Source organism: Haliotis rufescens, unplaced genomic scaffold (assembly GCF_023055435.1).
Source record: "Haliotis rufescens isolate VD_foot unplaced genomic scaffold, xgHalRufe1.0.p SCAF_3, whole genome shotgun sequence".
Classification (NCBI taxonomy): domain Eukaryota; kingdom Metazoa; phylum Mollusca; class Gastropoda; order Lepetellida; family Haliotidae; genus Haliotis; species Haliotis rufescens.
The window spans coordinates 38,261,186-38,280,878 of record NW_025964001.1 but is presented as its reverse complement, the minus strand read 5'-3'; the positions used below and the strand labels follow the sequence as shown (position 1 = coordinate 38,280,878).

Sequence of the window (19,693 nt, the reverse complement as noted above, 5' to 3'; positions counted from 1 at the left end):
ACTCTCCCCCGTACAAATTCTCCCCCCGGAGATTTTATACCGGTACAGATTCTCCCCCGGAGAATCTGTTCTGAAATAAAATCTCCCCCGGGCGGATATGTTTCGCGCCCCCCTCAGTATAAAGTCTCACCCCTGATTATTCGGTTTGTTGCAATGTCTTTAAGTACTATATTCTTTAAATAGTTATCTTTAATGTAAGGAGGGTTACTTTAAAAAATAGATTATGAAATGTGGTCATTATGAGTTGATATTTCAGCATATTTTATTTGGTAACTGTACCTTCCATCCTAAAATAATTATAAGACATATATCATAACAAACAAATTTGAAGGAAATGACTTAATGTAACAAATACATGTACGGTTACTGTTGTAACTGAATTCAGAAATCTTATTAATCCTCGCAAACATCCTCGCCTCCAGCTCAGGCTGTCCGTTATACTCTGATTTTAGATCTAAAATATATTCCTTAATACAGGCTACGATATGAAAATGGTATCAGTGTAATATCAGTGGCTAGAATATCATGGTGCAAGCAGGTTTCTGTTAAACATACAACATCATAACTATCTAATTCAGCACTGATAAAATCTACTTTGTCTTTAAGACTGCGTACGTTTAGATATATAATCTTTAAATCTGGACTATGCAAAGGTCATGGATTCGGATGGATATCACCGCAGCATAAGAGAAAAAGTAAAACTAAGAATGATAATCGGAAATTATATAAGCAAAGTAACCCAAAATATAGAGAAATGTGTATCATCTTCCCGAAATGATTAGCATGTAGAATAGATTCAAAAACACCCACTATCAGCCTGTATTGAACAACATCAACCGGCATCGACAAAGCAAAGTGATCATGTAATTGTTACAATCGGGCTGGTGGTGAATCTGAGAAGGGATTCATACGTTATATACAACTTAAAAAAAGTATGATTATGAAAAACGAAAGGAAAAGTGCCGCCACCCCCCCCCCCACCCCCCCCCCACCCCCCCCCACACACACACACACACACACCCCACCCCACCCCTCCTCCCACAACCGAAAAGAATAAAAACCCGCAAAATCAATAAAATTAAAAATCAACAAATAAAAACAAACAACCACACACACACAAGTAACTAAATGTATATTTAGATAAATATATCACGCAGAAAAAATAAAGGAGAGATAAATAAAATAAAAAATACATATACAAATAAACATTAAAACCTAGAGGAATATGAAAATGTGTAATGCTAAAGCACGAAGACACGATAAACTGTACCAACATTACAATGTTTTTTCAAGTGTGCTCCATTCAAGAAAAGTTATATAGAATTATATATTTACTCTCCCCCATGTATTTTGCTCTTTTATGTAAAAGCTTTTTCACCGTACACATTTTAATTACAGATTCCTTTGTTTTGATTTTAATGCAAACAAACCAGGCTTTTGAAATGCTATACAAAAACTATGCTTAAAAGTTTACAGAGTTTGTTGTTTCTAATACAGTTTTTGTTGTCTGTATACATTTTTTTAATATACCAGTTTGAGTCTACATGTGAACACAATCGATGGTTGAAATGTAAGTCTAAGAACAAAACATGAACTTATTCTCAAGAACTCTGATGTATAAAGTTACCTTCATCTTTGATTGACTGATGTATTTTCAATCTTTATTCAGCACTGAAGAGGCCACAGGCCTATAGTACGAAGCATTAAGTTTATGAATAATCAGCATCGATTTTGACTCCATAAAGTGTCTCAAAGTATTCAACAAGTATCAGGGGTCATTTAAACTTGCAAAATGATTGACATTCCCCCCATGATAGAGCGAGGATTGGGCTGTTTTCCCACCCGATTGATTGATATTACAACATTCACATGGTTTAGAACGGTACAATGAAGGGTAAAGCATGCAAATTACACTAATACACGATATTTCATAAGAAAACATCATATCTCCGTTAAAACATATAACCAATATTTATGAGCCTACATATTGATATAAGACTTTATCACTGTATCCAATTCCAAAATTTTAGATATAAACTTTCGGACTGTTCAGTTCAAAATTCTTCAACCTTTAATACATCACAGGATTTGTAGCTAGACTGTGTGTTTTCTTTGATGAGAATGTTTCTCACCGACCTTAGCGTGTAGGTGTGTGATATCCTGGGCAGGAAATGACAGTGTTTTGACATTAATTAACGTGTTGGACATCCCTAATTAACCTTTACTAATTCATGTTAAACCAACACAGGATGTTTTCTGGAAGTGGACAATCGCGAATGCCATAGGGCTGACATGACACGTGTTAATAACTGTCCTAGAACTTCTAAAGTTACTATACAATCTTTATACCTAACGACTAGCATATAAACTAAACATCGTCTCTATCAGAAGCCAGCTAAACAACCAAACAATCAAATTTCAAAAACAAACCAAATTCTTAGGACTTATTTTCGATGAACATCTCACCTGGGATGCTCACATCCAAAACCTAACAACTTAATGCAGTAAAGACCTAAACACCCTAAGATGCCTAACTGGCTCTAACTGGGGAGTTTGAATACTATTCCTGTTGTTGTTTTCTGAGTTAAGGGAGAAGCCGAATTTTTCAGCCCATTGTTGTATTTTATTTAGAGATTTTTGGAGTAAATTTTGGGCCATTTTAATGCTTTTAATGCTTTTAGTGCGGATCATCCGCGAATTTTGATGTGTTTAGTTTAGGGGATAGGCCATCGAATAGATCGTTTATCATTATATTGAAGAGGGTGGGGCTGAGGATACTGCCCTGGGGAGTGCCATTTTCTAGGGGACATTGGTCCGATAGTGTTTGGTCTATACCCACGGTTATTTTACGATTGTTTAGGAAGTCCTGGATGTAGTTTATTATCTGACCTTTGAGTCCTATTTTTTAAAGTTTTTGTATTAGCCCGTCGTGCAATACCATGTCGAAAGCTTTAGAGAAGTCTAAGAAGATGCCTGTGGTATATTGTTTATTTAGTTGACCTCTCTTAATATCTTGCTCTAGTCGGGCGAGGTTATCTAGGGTTGAGCGGCCAGGAGTGAAACCGCTTTGATCTGGGTTTAGTGCCTCAAATACAATCACACTGCCTCCCAATGCACATACCCTAAAACTAAATGTAAAAAATGCGCACAAACAGACTGCCCAGGCACATGCACACCCTGGTGCATCCACTGCAAATCCATCCAACACACTTCACTTTCAAACCAATGCCCACACAGACACACACTCACCCAGCAGGCCAACAAACACATAAACATAGACACGGCCAAAATCCAAACAAAAAATTTGCTACACCCGCATCAAAACCACTCCTCCCTACACCACACCCAAACACCATCCCACAAACAAACACCACACCCATAACCGACAGCTCTGTCTGGGCCCCCTACCGAAAAACCGCACCCACCTCACACACACAAGCAGCCACTCAACCAACCACGAACCCTCCCACATCTCAACATAGCCAAAACATCAACCCCCGCATGCAAAACAAACCACAAAACGACCGCCACAACACGACCCTCATCCAAGCACCCTACAGCCCACATGGCAACAACACTCTCCCACAAGCAAGCACAACAACAAAACACAAACACTAAGAAATCCACAGCTACACCCATCCCGCAAATACCTACACAACCCTCCACATCACATGCCTCCCCTATGGAAACTCAAACAGCTAAACCTAATCTAACCGATGACGAAGATTTCCTCCACTACTGAGAGAACAATAGACACTACTCCAACTAAAACAAACCAAACTTCCCTCTCAGCCCCAAAAAGGAAGAAAAAACTAAACCGCAAAACTCCCCAACCAGCTAACACCCAAAACCTAAATAACCTCACCTTACTCCTAGTATACATGCATAGTCAAAACTCACCATAAGCTAGCATGAAATCCTTCCACAAAGTAGCTTTCAATCTAAAATTAACCCATCTTCCCTTCTTCCTCTTTAACCTCCATCTAAAAGAAGTCACCGAATAAAATAAAAACTAAAAACTAAATCACCAATCACCCGAACCCAATAATGGAAGGACTAAATATTTTTCAGTGGAACGCCAACGGACTCACCTCCCACGGCCATGAACTAAAAACTAAATTTAAACTAAATAAAGGCCCTCACATTGCTTGTATCCAGGAAACCAAATTCTCAAAAAAAATCCAAATTCACACTACCTAACTACAACTCAGTTAGAACTGACAGAGCTAAACCAAAAACAAGAGTGAGTGAGTTAAAGCTTTACGTCACATCGGCAATATTTCAGCCATATCGTGACCCCAAAACAAGAAGAGCCGCAGGAGGACTAATCATATTTATCAGGGAAGATATAAATTACGAAGAAATAAAAATAGACACGCCAAACCTAGAAACCAACGGCATTAAAATCACATTATATAACCGAAAAATAAACATCATAAATATATACCACTGGGCGGAACAAAAAGTCCAACCTGAGGATCTAAACCAACTATTCAAAATAAGTGATACATCTACTATATTCCTAGGAGACTTTAACGCTCACCATCCTACATGGAGCATAGATGATAAAATAGATAATCATGGCAAATTAATTTCCGAATGGATAGAAACAAACGACCTAGTACTCCTAAATAACAACCAACCCACGAGGAACGATAAGATAAACCAAAAAATGTCGGCTATCGACCTAACCATATGCACCGCAGATCTAGCTCAAAGTACTCAATGGGAAGTGCACGACGTCCCGCTAGGTAGTGACCACTTCCCCATAAACATAACCATAGGAAATACGAACGTACCAATCCAAACAGAAAACCAAGAACCAAAATTCCATTGCAATAAAGCTAACTGGGACCAATTCCAAGATATCTGCAACGAAGCTAACTTAAACGAAATAGAAAATAATGATCCAGAAACCTATTGTAGAAACCTAACAGACTATATAATAAACGCAGCCAAAACCTCTATCCCCTTCAAAACACCTAAGACAGGCTAGGCAAACCCACGGTACCATGGTGGAATGAGGAAATAGAACAGACTAGACGAAAATGTAAATCAGCCTTCAATAAAGCAAAACGCGACTACAAACATCTAAACATAGCCCACGAACTAAACCACCAGGTTCAAAAACTAGTCCAACTAGCCAAAAGTAGAGACTGGAAAAAATTCTGCGAAGGTATAAATAACCGTACAGATGCCAGAACGGTCTGGCGCAAAATCCACGCCGTTAGAGGCTTAAAACGACATAAAAAAAACCTAACATTAACAACTCAACCAACCCCGCCCAAAAAGCAAATAATCTCGCCAACCACTTTTCGGCCGTTAGCAGTAACACCAACTTCAGCCAAAAATTCCAAGATAAACTTAAAACAAAAAAACAAACCCACAAAAGAACCAAACAATAACAATCTAGAAATAAAGGAGGAGCTCCTCTACGTAATCCAAAACAGGAAAAAGGGCACAGCCCCAGGATTAGACCTAACTTCTTACCAAATAATTAAAAATCTCCCGCTAAAACTACTCCAGGCACTACTCAAACTATACAATCTCAGCTACCTAAACGGACAGGTTCCTACTCCCTGGAAACAGGCCCTAGTCATACAAATCCCTAAACCTAATAAACCAGCTAATCAACTCATATAAGCTAACTCATATAGACCAATATCCCTAACTTCAAACTTATGCAAAGTAATGGAATCAATGGCTAAAAATAGATTACAACATTACCTAACCCAAAATAATATCAACTATTGAACTGCATGGCAAGTATTTATAAAACGACCGGGGGAGGAAATATTCTGGGGGGAGATTTTATTTCGTAGGGTGGGGGAGAGTTTATTTCGAGAGGGGCGGAACTGTACCGGTATAAATTCGCCGGGGGGAGATTTTATTCTGGGGGCGAATATATTTCGTGACACCGGCACAGTGCTCCTGGGTTTCTCTGTAAGTGGTAAACGCCCCCGATCTACGCCTAAGTTTCGCAAAACTTTCAGGTCCGTAATTACAGTACTGTTGAAAGCTGCTGGATCTGGTTCAGCATCGCTGCTCACTGAGTTACATTATAAGTTGTTGCAGGATGATTCGGGGTACATGTGGGGTTTTATGCCACGATGTGGAGGCGGGTTGTATAAAACCTAACGAGGTACGCATAAAACCCCATGTACGGGGGGAGCCATTCGTCACCACTCGCCCCTTTCCGTAACCACTCGTCCCCCTTTCGATGAATGTTATATGCGAAAATACGAAAAACCAATCAACATGCGCGTATATGATTTCAAGTTCTTCGTCAAAGAATCCCTCAGAAATATTTGTTTATTTTACATATGTCTTCCATCGAAAAATATACCAAAGACACAGTTAAATGTGTTTAATCATACTGTATAATTCCGCATGTCCCGATGTGCTTTAAATTGCATCTGAAATATATGTAAAATATCGGGAAATATAACGCAACGAGTTGACAATTGTTTTAGGTATGCCAGTTTGCGCTAAGACGGAACCCGGTCTCAAAAATGGCCATGAGCGGGTCACGAGTCGCTATTCGGCTTGTCCCGGAATAACACGAATGGGAAAAAGCGTGCTGGGTTTTGCTTTGAAACTGGGTATAACGGATTTATTCGTCTCAGGAATGCACGTGCAGCATGTAGTGCCCGTGGCGGGGTACAAGAGATTTATTCACCCGCTGAGAAATGTATTACATTCCAAGGCGGGTTACACAGTATTTTATCAAGATCACGTGTACCAATCGGATCTCATTCTGACATGGGACCCGTGAAGATCTGGCGTAGCCCATGCTTGCCGTAAAAGGCGACCAACGTGATCGGGGGATCAGGCTCGTTAACTTGGTTGATACATGTCATCGTCCCCGATGGCATGGATCGATGCTCATGATATTAATGACTGGATTGTCTGGTCCAGACTCGATTATTTACAGACTGCCGTCATATAGCTGTAATATAGCTGAGTGCGGCGTTAAACAACCAACCATTCTGACATGGAAGGATGATAATGTTTTAAACCGGTCTGTAAATACTTGAATGGACCAGACAAACCAGAGTTTAAACCATCTACATTTATCTACGAATTTTGGAAAGGATACAATGACATGCATCAACCACCCGTTTCCGTATGTCGCTTCTTATAGAAGCATGTTTTGCAGAAGACCGTTCAAAGTGTTACGAAAAGATTGTAAGATGCGACGCTTATTACTTGGTTTACCTCAGCGATTTAATGTGGTAACCAAAAATTTAGTTTAACGAAATATTTCTTTGTCAGACGTGTAGCAATAATAAATGTTTTACATGTTTAATCATTGAGACAGTAAACACACCTGTCTCATAAATAATGTATCGGACGAGGTGGGCGAGAGTTCAACAAAGCGGACCGTCCAGCCACAGTTTCTTATTCTTGCTCATGACGGCGTCCTTGGCAATGTGGCTCCAGTGTCATTGCAACCTTTGTGTGGCTACCATATGTTGGCAGAGCTGACGGTAGACTGATCAATACAATGTTTAGGCTCGCTCGTCCGCCTCTCTCAATGATCTATATTAATTATTGATTTCTTGATGTTCTTTTGAACAACTTGAAGACAAAAAATAACTACACTTAAACATCGCATTAATTAAACACGATAATCATCGCGCACTGCACCCGGGCATAATAATTCGTGGTGTTGTCTGTTCTGGTGTGTGTGTGTCTCCTGCAGTATGCATGTACAAACGGACGGGCATGGGTGGCTAAGGCGCCACAATTCGCATTGCAGAGTTGCGTCCCTTATGCGCACCAGAACCATATGAAAGTGGGTTTGAATCCCGGTTCGCCCCATTGCTTTTAGGTTTGTCGACACCATTGCAGATTGTCGTGGGTTTCATCAAAGTGGTAGACGTCTGAGACCTGCATCACTAAGGCCTTCCACCCACATTAAGCTGACGCCGTGATTTAACTGGAATACTGTTAAACCCAACTCCTTTTGAAAGATTATGAAATTCATATTGCATATTTTCTCCATAATGTTAGTCCGTGCACTTATTAATAGGATATATTATACATACCATGAAGCACTGTCCTAATTACATACAAATTAAGAACTACTCCCACATCAAGATGACGCCCTGATGTAACTGGAATATTGTTCAAAGCGGCGTTAAATCAAACTCGTGATTCACTCGCGTGTATCTCAAACGTTACTGTCACACAAAGGTTTTCATGGTTCAACATCATCAACAGTTGAGTGGTATATAGGAACTGCATCGATCACTCTTGTATGCAAGCAGTGTCAGCAACGACAGCCGTGACTTCACGATCAGGTAGACTGCTTCCGTGTTCTATATAGCAGATGGATGAAGCGCCTGCACGGAGAGCGGAAGGTTGGTTGGTGGATCCCCTGGCTGCGTCAATAGACGTCACAATATGGCATGTGTAACCCTGCCTGGTGCATCAAGGGGATAAAACAAGGTGTGGACGGTTCGGGGTCGGTATGCTAAGTTTGAGTGGGGTATCTATCCGTCTTTGACTGCGGCATGGTGAGAGTGGGTATAGTTTTGCGCCGTTTTCAGCAATATTCCAGCAATATCATGGCGGGGAACGCCATAAACGGGCTTCACAAATTGAACCCATGTCGGGAAATGAACCGGGTTTTCGGCGTGACGAGCGAACGTTTTAACCAGTAGGCTACCCCACCGCTATATAAGTGCAATAATTTTGAACGCGACGTTAAACCCCATTTCAACTCACCTCAATGAGACAACTACACGATAATTACTGTCGCACACTACTTTGTAATCAAACCCGCCGTGATATTGCTGGAATATTGCTAGAAGCGGCGTAAAACCACACTCACTCACTCACTCACTTGTAATCAACCGTTTCCAGTCATTCGTAACACCAAGTATAAGCCAATGCACTCAATCGCCTCGTTGCCATTCGCACACCACATAACATCAAGACCACGCATCTTAATTAGATGGACACTTCCGGACTGACCATGATAAAACTAGACACCCAACCCCACCCCACCCTGACTAGCTGAAGTACGGCAGCATCAGCCACAATATGCAGTGTACTACCCCCATCAGACGTGGTTCTAGCAAAAGTAACAGCACCACCCACGACAATCTCTCCAGGCGGACGCTCTCCCACTAGACCACGGAGGCGGTCCGCTATAGTAGCAGCATCAACGATGACAAACATTGCCCTCCTACAATCAGACAGGTTTTAGTTATAGTAGCAGCATCAACGATGACAAACATTGCCCTTTTACCACCAGACAGACGTTAGCTGTTGTAGCAGCATCAACGACGAGAAACATTGCCCCTCCTACAATCAGACAGGCATTAGCTATGGTAGCAGCATCAACGACGACAAACATTGCCCTCCTAACATCAGACAGGCATTAGCTATGGTAGCAGCATCAACGACGAAAAACATTGCCCTCCTACAATCAGACAGGTTTTAGTTATAGTAGCAGCATCAACGACGACAAACATTGCCCTCCTAACATCAGACAGGCATTAGCTATGGTAGCAGCATCAACGACGAAAAACAGTGCCCTCCTACAATCAGACAGGTTTTAGTTATAGTAGCAGCATCAACGACGACAAACATTGCCCTTCTACCATCAGACAGGCATTAGCTATTGTAGCAGCATCAACAACGACAAACACTGCCCTCCTACAATCAGACAGGTTTTAGTTATAGTAGCAGCATCAACGACGACAAACATTGCCCTCCTACCATCAGACGGGATTTAGCTATAGTAGCAATATCAAAGACAACATTCACCATACTCCTACATCAGACAGGCATTAGCTATTGTAGCAGCATCAACGACGACATTCACCATAATCCAACAATCGGACCGGCATTACCTACAGTAGCAGCATCAACGACGACATTCACCATCCTCCTTCTGTCAGACAGGCATTAGCTATAGTAGCAGTATCAAAGACGACATTCGCCATACTCCTACAATCCGACTGGCATTAGCTATTGTAGCAGCATCAACGACGACATTCACCATACTCCTACAATCCGACTGGCATTAGCTATTGTAGCAGCATCAACGACGACATTCACCATCCTCCTTCTGTCAGACAGGCATTAGCTATAGTAGCAGCATCAAAGACGACATTCACCATACTCCTACAATCCGACTGGCATTAGCTATTGTAGCAGCATCAACGACGACATTCACCATCCTCCTTCCGTCAGACAGGCATTAGCTATAGTAGCAGTATCAAAGACGACATTCGCCATACTCCTACAATCAGACAGGCATTAGCTATTGTAGCAGCATCAACGACGACATTCACCATCCTCCTTCCGTCAGACAGGCATTAGCTATAGTAGCAGCATCAACGGCGACACACATTGCCCTCCTACCGTCACCCCCGGTGTACGACCAACACCAACCACAACTGTTATTGCCAACAGATTGATAATATGTCTCTCGTTCCTATGTATATCATTATTGATGTCCTCGCCGCCTCACGCATCTCTCTTCTTCACCCGGGGTAGTCTGCGATATTGATTACTGTGATGTCGCTCTGCACCAGTCGCGTTGTCAACCGAGAATCGTCGAGATCTCCTTCAGCCAGCTTTCGATACACCATATATTCACATTTACAGTCCCTTGTTTATACGATATGGTGAGTAATTATGTTTTATTTATTTGTTCCTGAAACTATTCATCATACCTGTGCAGGTAAGAATGTAGGAATGGAAGTTAATTTATATCTTCACGGATATTTACCACTGTTTAGCTGCAAAATCGATATTTGTGATTTCTTGATCATTGATTGCGAACTCAATGAAGAAGAAAGTTTGAAATATGAATTTCAAAATATTAGGATATCACTTCAATCTATATCAGTGACATCATCAGTACTATTGACAGGAATCTTAATAATGAGCACGTGAGCTGATGATAATAAATCCTTAATAATTATGGATAAATAGCACAGCTAACATGTACATGGCATCGCTGGATTCATTTAAACTCGCCCGTAAAATGGCGGTAGGGGCCATATTAAACCAAATAAACAGAAATTCCTGTATTTATGAAAGTATATCATCTCAATGCAATATCGTCGCCATGTAGTTTATTTGAAAAGAATATTTGTAAAATGTGTTGTGGTGCTGTAGATGAAAGAATATCCTCATATACACGCTGTGTCAAGGATTCTGGCAAGTATTAGGACATGAGTGATCGAGGCTTAATCATCTAGTCACTGTATCTTTCTAATATCTTGTGTTACTGGATGACTGTTCTTCTAAACAAGCGTAATCACCTGCTTGATTGCTCTTCGATAACTCATTTTACCAACCAAAAAACAACAACAATCTACATCCACGATAATCAGATGCGATTGATGATGCGGACGCCATTAAAACATTGTGGTCGACTTAAATAATATTACCTTATTATTATATTGAATTCAACGATGCATAACAATGTGGTTCCATGCTGTGCAGTCTTCATTGATTAACCCTATAAATGATGCATGCCCTCCACGTGTGCTACAAAGGGGATATGTTGGTACTCGCATCACCATTGCACCTGACTAGATGTTAGCATGTCTGAACAGGTGAAACGACTGGCATCAATAATGAGGTATCATAGACGCCTGGTTGAATTGATTGCTTCGATCAAAATGCATCAGTGTCTAGTTTAGGATTTATGCTGAATTTACAAACTGATGTCTCAATTAAGTCTCACCCTAACAGATCCATGTATATGTTTCAAACTGTTGCAGAATATATATATTTACAGAATAGTTTGCCCTTTTATGACATTATGGTCGATTTCATATATTTACACTGCGTAATCTACGATGATGTTGACAATTGATTTTTATTTTTTCTCAGGCGGACACACTCTCAGAGTCGCAGATTCAAGGTAAACAATATTCATAACTTATTACAAGATCAGATTTTCGAATTATTTTAATGATTTAATCAGTTCCAATCATACTCGTTTTCAATAAATTTCAAATACAGAAGTTTGTACATATAAATCCGTCTGTAATATAAAGAAGCTGTCGCAGCACACGTAGAGCCGAAAACCAGTCTAAAGCGCGTGAAATATTCGACGTGCTCTCGGAAAAGTATACTCTGTGCAGAGTTTGTGAAATTCAGCGTGCACACAAATCAGTGACGTCACGATCAGCGCGTGCTCTCTGTGAAGAAATGATATAGACGTTAAATCAGTCTTAGTTTTCAAAAAAGAAATATTTCCTTATCAAGACATGCAATTACAGTAAACTACGTTTATAACGAACACGCTTATAACGAACTGGTGGATATAACGAACTGTTTTTTTGGTCGCGGCCATTTGCTGTATATATGCTGTATATATGCTTATAACGAACTATGGTTATAACGAACTAAATTTTGTGGTCCCTTTGAGTTCGTTATAACCGTAGATAACCGTACCACATATCCGAGAAACACATTTGCATATGCTTCTTTACTTAACGCAGATCTAATCTCGCATGGGGGCGGGTGGCGCAACCATATAAGGTTGTCCGTTTGTCATGGCAGAATCCCATGGCCGTAGTTTAGCATCCCAGATTCAACATGATTATAAGTTTTGGTTTGTCACACCATACCTGCACTCGTGGGTTCACGAACAAGATGGAAAATCTAGTACCTGCATTAGGCCAGGCTCTCCTCCCACATCAAACTACCATGGCGAAATACTGAAATACTGTTCAAAACGGACTTAAACCCACTTCACTCACTCACTCACTCACTCACTTACTAACCTTGTATCTTTCATCAATTACTACTTCTCTTGTATTGTGTTAAATATGTCATACTTATGAGAATGTGTGTAGCTCGAAGACTTTCTAATCAAAAGGAAAATGAAATATTATAAAAGAATTTATTTCTACATGCGTTTTTATATTTCTCTGTGCCCGTTTGTAGGTTTGTCAGCACCGCGAGTTTCACCAAAGTGGTAAACTTATGACCTGCATCACTTCGGCATTTCCTCCCACATTAAACTGCCGCCGCCATATAACTGGAATACTGTTTAAAGCGGCGTTAAATCCAACTCACTCATTCATATATCTCTCCATACTTAATCACTCCAGTGATATCACCCTTTGTAACTCTAAAATAACATAGATTAAGTCAGTATAAGTTTAGGTTTCCCCAAAACTGATAGTGTCTTGTTCGGATGTTTGTAAAAAAATATGGATATACGAAACTATTATATTATGTAGAATGAACTCCCGTTGTAACGCAATCCTACAGGGCTCGCCGTTAATAGTCAGCACTATATTCGAGGAGGCACGGGTGGCCAAGTTGTCTAAGGCGCCGCGATTCGCTGTGCAGAGTTGCGTCCCTTGGACAAGCCAGAAACCTATGATTGTGGGTTCGCCCCGATTATGTTTCTAGGTTTGTCAGCACCATACCCGTGCTCGTGGGTTTCACCGAAGTGGTAAACGTCTGGGACCTGCATCACTTCGGGATTTCCCCCAACACTAAGCTGACACGCCGTGATATAACTGGAATACTGTTAAAAGCGGCGTTAAACCCAACTCACTCCCTCACTAAATTCGATGTCTTAGACATCAAGAAATACACACGGCAACAAATACAATATTATGGCCAAAAAAGAAAAAGATCTTGTATTATTATATTATAAATAAACATAAAAAAATACTTGAAAACATACTTAATACATGAAGAAAAGATATACCACACATATAATCCAAAACTGGTAAAAAATGTCTACGGTTCATGAATATATATATGGATGCATAGATACTCAAAAAACAACATATGCTGCCGGGAAAAAGAAAGTATACATCTATGTTCAATGATGGCTAAAAATGAAACAAACAAAAAATATTTTTTCGATGCTGATGTATTTGATACGGGTATCCAGGTTGTGGTTTGGAGCTTAAGTGTGCAGTATTTAGGCGACTGTTTTCAGGCAGGTTTTGTGACGTTTGAAATTGTGTAGTCAAATTCTAAGTGTATACTTTCTTTTGCCCTATAGTTTACCCACATACACTGCACGTGGTGAGGACCTAATTAAAAGCAAAAATATAACATGAATGGAATTCCCGATATGATGTATCAAATCAAGGACAACGCAGCTGGTCAAATTAAAAATCGGCTGCAAAATGTTTGATAGAAAATTCTCGTAGCGTTACGTATAAGATTAGATGATGGTGAGGTTAAATTGGGTTTAACGTCCCGTTCAAAATTTTTGCACTCTATTCGATGGTGCATCACAGTTGTGTTTTTGACCTTACGTTTGCAGTGTTTTCAGCCAAGTAACCTTTTGATAACCTTTGTATTTTATTGGTCACATCCAGTTTTCAAGTGTATACTTTCTTTTGCCTGGGAGTTTATATGACCACACTGGCATTCTCCGACAAACGAAACAAGACCCCAGACCCCAGGCATTTCACTTGAGGACAACGTATCTGATCGAAATAAATTGAAACGTCGGCTGCAAAATGTTTGACAGAAAATTCTCTGTTAGCGTTACGTATAAGATTAGATGATGGTGAGGTGAAATGGCGTTTAACGTCCCGTTCAAGATTATTGCATGCACGTATGTGTGTTATTGCTTGTACTAGTGCGGACTTATGCCGAGTTTATAGAGCTAGCCAATTGAGATACCATACCGAGGTTGAATATGAATATCCCGTTCAGACACAGTATAATGACTCCGAAACAGTCAAGCGGTTTTAGCCCCTTAATGCCGAGCACTAGGCAAGGTAACAACAAGTGCAATCTTTTTAACGCCTTTTGGTGTGATGCAGCCGGGAATCGAACCCCCGACTTTCTACAACCCGGGCGGACACTCTACCACTAGACCACGGAGTAGGTATGCAACGCATCAGAAATCAGTGGTTGTGCGAATTACGAGTAAGTCTCAGTGCTGGAACCACGTTTTGCGGACGGCTTCTGACAGGAATGACGATCGGTATTGCTCCGAAAAGATTAATCGTTAGTCGACAGAACACAGCAGTCCGGATAAACGAGACCTCACTGTATAGAGATTTTTTTATGCGTTTGGGACCGACCATGTTATTTTCTGCTGAAAGGGCGAGACGAACAATTATATTTTCAACACATTTTTTTCAGGGCTTCCAGCATGTCCAACGACTAATTCTTTTTCGGGTTGAATCCAGGGGCAGTTTTTTTTTCTATTTCGTTTTTTGTTTTTCTTTTTCATTTTGACTCTGTCATTTTCAGAGTTAAAGAAGCTTTTTGACAAGTATGACCGGGACAAGGGCGGCAAAATCACCACATCGGAGTTGGGGGCTATGCTGACGTCACTAGGTCACGAGATGACCCTGGAGGAGGTTGAGGAGATCATCAACCAGTTTGACAAAGACGGTGAGTGAGTGAGTGAGTGAGTGGGCGGGTGGGTGAGTAGATTGGTCGGTGAAAGAGTGAGTTGGAGTTAACGCTGATTCAAATAGTATATCAGTTATCAAGAGATGTGAAAAGGTTGCGTCCATAACCTTGCCTGGATCCGCTGGTCGTGAGTTTAGAGTCCATGATTGGCCACCATTATGATCCAAGCACCACATCCTCACTCGTTTCACCGATGGGGTAAACGTCTGAGACCTGCATCACTTCGAGCTTTCTTCCCACATCAAGCCGACACGCCGTGGTATAACTGGATTACTGTTAAAAGCGGCGTAAAACCCAACACTCTCATTGTAAAGAGCCTTTGGCTATAACAGTGTGATACAATGACGGAGTTCAAACCAACCCTTTACATTGTACATGGCAAGTGTTTGATATTTTACGTTCGCTTCCAAGCCTCTACGCTGTGAACGCCTCAACAAAACATCTTCCCTCCCTACCTTGTAACTATTACATTCATGTAATTGTTGGCCAAGACGTATTCACAAGCACGGTTTCCAAACTCGCCATTAATACGGGAGTCTTGTGTGAACTAATTTGTAGATTTCACCTGCCCTTAAAAAAATCTCCCATATGATTATATTCAATTAAATTCTCGATTACAACCCTGGTCGTCTAATTTTGAGAGGGGCACGGGTGGCCCAGTTGTCTAAGGCGCCGCGATTCGCTGTGCAGAGTTGCGTCCCTTGGGCACGCCAGAAACCTATGATTGTGGGTTCGAATCCCGGTTCGCCCAATTATGTTTCTAGGTTTGTCAGCACCATACCCGTGCTCGTGGGTTTCACCGAAGTGGTAAACGTCTGAGACCTGCATCACTTCGGGCTTTCCTCCCACATTAAGCTGACACGCCGTGATATAACTGGAATACTGTTAAAAGCGGCGTTAAACCCAACTTACTCACTCACTCACTAATTTTGAGATGATAAGTGGTGCCTAATATTTGACGACTCTTTTACTCACATGTCAGTGCTAAGATGGATAAAAAAATGATGCAATAAAATATAAATGTCTTTTTGCTTTAATTGTTTGCACCCCTGTTAACACAATCGCTGTTCCTGGGTTGTCTAATTGCTACTGTTTACCTGTTTTTAAAAAATTAGACGAAGCATGTTGATACCTTAATTTCTAAAATATGTTTTTACCGAGAGTAATCTTTTGACTTTGGCATTTGTTAGAAGGAACTTTCTGAATTGTCCTTGATCTTCACATGGTTCTAATACATGGTCCCATCTATATGGTTCTAACTACTACTACTACTACTACTACTACTACTACTACTACTACTACTACTACCACCACTACCGCTAGTGAGTGAGTATGGTTTTACGACGCTTCTAGAAATATTCGAACAATATCAGAGGGGGCCAACAGAACTAAGCTTCACACATTGTACCCATGTGGGGAATCGAACCCAGGAGTTCGGCGTGACGAGCGAACGCTTTGACCACTAGGCTACCCCACCGATGCACTATAACTACTACTACTACTACTACTACTACTACTACTACTACTACTACTACCACCACTATTCTTGAGATATTAAGTGAAATCTTATTGAGGATGTCCGTCGGCCTGTATTAAGAGTGTTTAACTTTTTCTAATGTAGACATTTCTAACGTATCTTTGTATTAATCTAACTATCCATGTAAACACGGGGGCGCATGTGTGCATTTTATACCCTAGGTTCTCTAAAGGGGGGCGGTATGGTTGCCTGGTGGTTAAAAGGTTCGCTCGTCACCAAAATGAGAGTTGGGTGTTTGAAGCCCATTTCTGCTGTCCTCCGCCGTGATATTGCTAGGATATTGCAAGATGCGGCGTAAAACCATACTCACTCACTCCAACGCACGAAACTCTCTTGTTTTCTCATTTTGAAAAAAGATATATAACAATGTATGGGAAGGGCAACTGCCTATCAACACTTCGAAATCTCGAAGCCTTGGAGTGATCCGTTTCACAAAGCGATCATAGCGTTACGACTGTCGTAAGCCTATATTAAAGTATGGGAGTTTGAGGAACTCGTGGACAGTACGGAGTTGAGCATATAACTTTAACATAAGAAAACGTGCACCTTTATGGATAACAACTTTGTTTATTGCATATAGCGACGTAGATTCCTATACCGTTAGCAAGATATGATATAGGAAACAATTTAGATTCCAGTTGATTATTAGGGTCAGTTGCTTATGCTAAACAAGGTTTGTTTACGTGGCCTTCAACTACATCGGAATAAAATGAACGTACAAATGAATCCAATATAAATTACATAGAAACATTCAGATGCTGAAGCAGCTGGTTAACTCGAATTTCAATTCCAATATTTTCTCCAGGCAACAAGACAATGGACTTTGAGGAGTTCCAGAATATGATGCTCAAGAAAGTTGAAGACGCTAAATTTTCTAAAGAGATTATTACCGATTTCAAGAAGTACGACTTGAACGGCGACGGTTTCATTAGCCCCAACGAATTGAGGGAGGTGATCAGAGTCCGGGGGGAGCGTCTCTCTAACGCTGAGGTGGACGCCATGATGCAGACTGTCGACCTCAATCAAGACGGGAAGGTTAATTATGAAGGTGACTGTAACAGCGTTTACATGACAACACCAATACTAATACTAATACTAATAATGAAAAAATAAATAATAATGATGTGTGATGATGATGACGACGACGACGACGACGATGATGATGGTGATGATGATGATAATTATGACACATGCGCTAACGCATTTTATTACCCCGTTCAGTGGTTCAGTGTGCAAGCTACTTGTTGGGCTATTAACAGTCACATAACCATCTCATCCTAACGGGTACCCATTCACTGCTTGTGGGATTCTAAATATGGCCAGCAAAACTGTGTTGGACAAACTATGAAAATCAAACAGTTTAACATAAAATGTCGAATCACTTATGATCCATCTGTCCTTAAGAGAAACCGTTCGGGTTTTTTTAAGGCTTTACTTGTTATGTATGAATGTTTGTCGCTATTAAAGAAGAATCACAATACAATCTACCTGAGAAACAAACGTATACACACTTTTTGATGGTGGCTTAAAATGTAACAAACAAAAACTATTATTCGATGGTGATGTATTTCATACGGGTGTCATAGTTATGTTTTGAACCTCAAGTTTTCAGTGTTTCGGCGACTGTTTTCAGTCTAGTAATGTTTTGATAACGTTTGTAATGTTTTGGTTCAATCCAATTTTCAAGTGTATTCTTTCTTGTGCCCGGCAGTTTTCATCAAGACAAATTGCCCCAAACTGTTTTGAAATATTAGTTTGGGGTATTAACATTTTCAAACTGGATGCTGATATTCGGAATCACGCCAGATCAATTCATTTTTTGTGTTTACGGGTGATCTTAAATTTGTAAATAGATTTTTGAATTGAAAATATGAAAAGTTTAAACGTCTTTTGACTTGAATTATGTTTTAATGAATCGCAAATCAACGTTGACTATTTTTCACTTCCACATAGCACGTCAAGCGACAGGCCAGATCAACAGACTGTTTATAAAGCAAGGACCCGTGAAGTTCCAGGGGAGAATAGGTCTTCAGCAACCCAAACTTGTCGTAAGAGGCGACTAACGGGATCGGGTGGTCAGGCTCGCTGACGTGGTTGATGTATGTCATCGTATCCAAATTGCGTAGATCGGTGCTCATGACATCAATCGTTGGATTGCCCGGCCCAGACTCGATTATTTACAGACCGCCGTCATATAGCTTGAATATTGCTGAGTGCGGCGTCAAAAAACAAACAAACAAACAAAATCATAACAGAAGAAATCATATTTATCTGCCTTCATGAATATATATAAAATCATAACACTCGTTACTTCATGTGTTTATATTGTGTTTCAGAATTTGTGAAGGTGATGGTTGCCTAGTGACTCGCAAACAACTTTGACAATCAGAAGTCATCGGTAGTTTCCGTCTGCGAAATTATGTTCCAGATTTGAACGTTATGGATGGATCACTGAATGCTTGATATGGTCCAGCATTGCATTGTTATTAAATGGTGTTCATATATAGGGATGTATGTCTGAATGATGGTATACGTGCCTGCGTGGGATATCATAATACTACTCAACAGCTGATAGCAAGGCAGGGAAGTAATGCGTTTGGTGTATCACGGAGTAATAGCAATCCTTATCAAAAGTTGAGTAATATGTCCCACCTAATTTCTCAATGCCCGTATTTAATATTGTTTGAATTAACTTACATTCAGCATTCGATATCAAAACTGACATTTAGTCCCGCACGAAACTCACACTTAACGAGTAACAGTATTCCAGTA

General features: G+C 40.5%; 1 protein-coding gene across 2 annotated transcripts; it reads left to right on the top strand.

Annotated features, from left to right (window-relative positions):
• The first annotated feature begins 10,385 nt into the window (after window positions 1–10,385).
• Window positions 10,386–19,644, top strand: LOC124118456 (calmodulin-like). Of its 2 annotated transcripts, XM_048402937.1 has the most exons (6): window positions 10,386–10,646; window positions 11,866–11,896; window positions 15,220–15,363; window positions 17,727–17,969; window positions 19,258–19,313; window positions 19,549–19,644. In XM_048402937.1, exons 1-5 carry the CDS (start codon window positions 10,644–10,646, stop codon window positions 19,281–19,283), a joined length of 447 nt encoding a protein of 148 aa, XP_048258894.1. In that variant the 5' UTR covers window positions 10,386–10,643; the 3' UTR covers window positions 19,284–19,313; window positions 19,549–19,644. The 2 variants fall into 2 exon arrangements, with proteins under 2 accessions (XP_048258894.1, XP_048258892.1); XM_048402935.1 differs by having other exon boundaries at window positions 10,391–10,646; window positions 19,258–19,644.
• Window positions 19,645–19,693: the final 49 nt, after the last annotated feature.

What these genes read in the sequence shown, in the direction of transcription:
- LOC124118456 (XM_048402937.1), top strand. An exon ending in CTCAGAGTCGCAGATTCAAG is followed by an intron (nt 11,897 to 15,219) that starts GTAAACAATATT and finishes TGTCATTTTCAG; the next exon opens with AGTTAAAGAAGCTTTTTGAC. An exon ending in CGGGAAGGTTAATTATGAAG is followed by an intron (nt 17,970 to 19,257) that starts GTGACTGTAACA and finishes ATTGTGTTTCAG; the next exon opens with AATTTGTGAAGGTGATGGTT.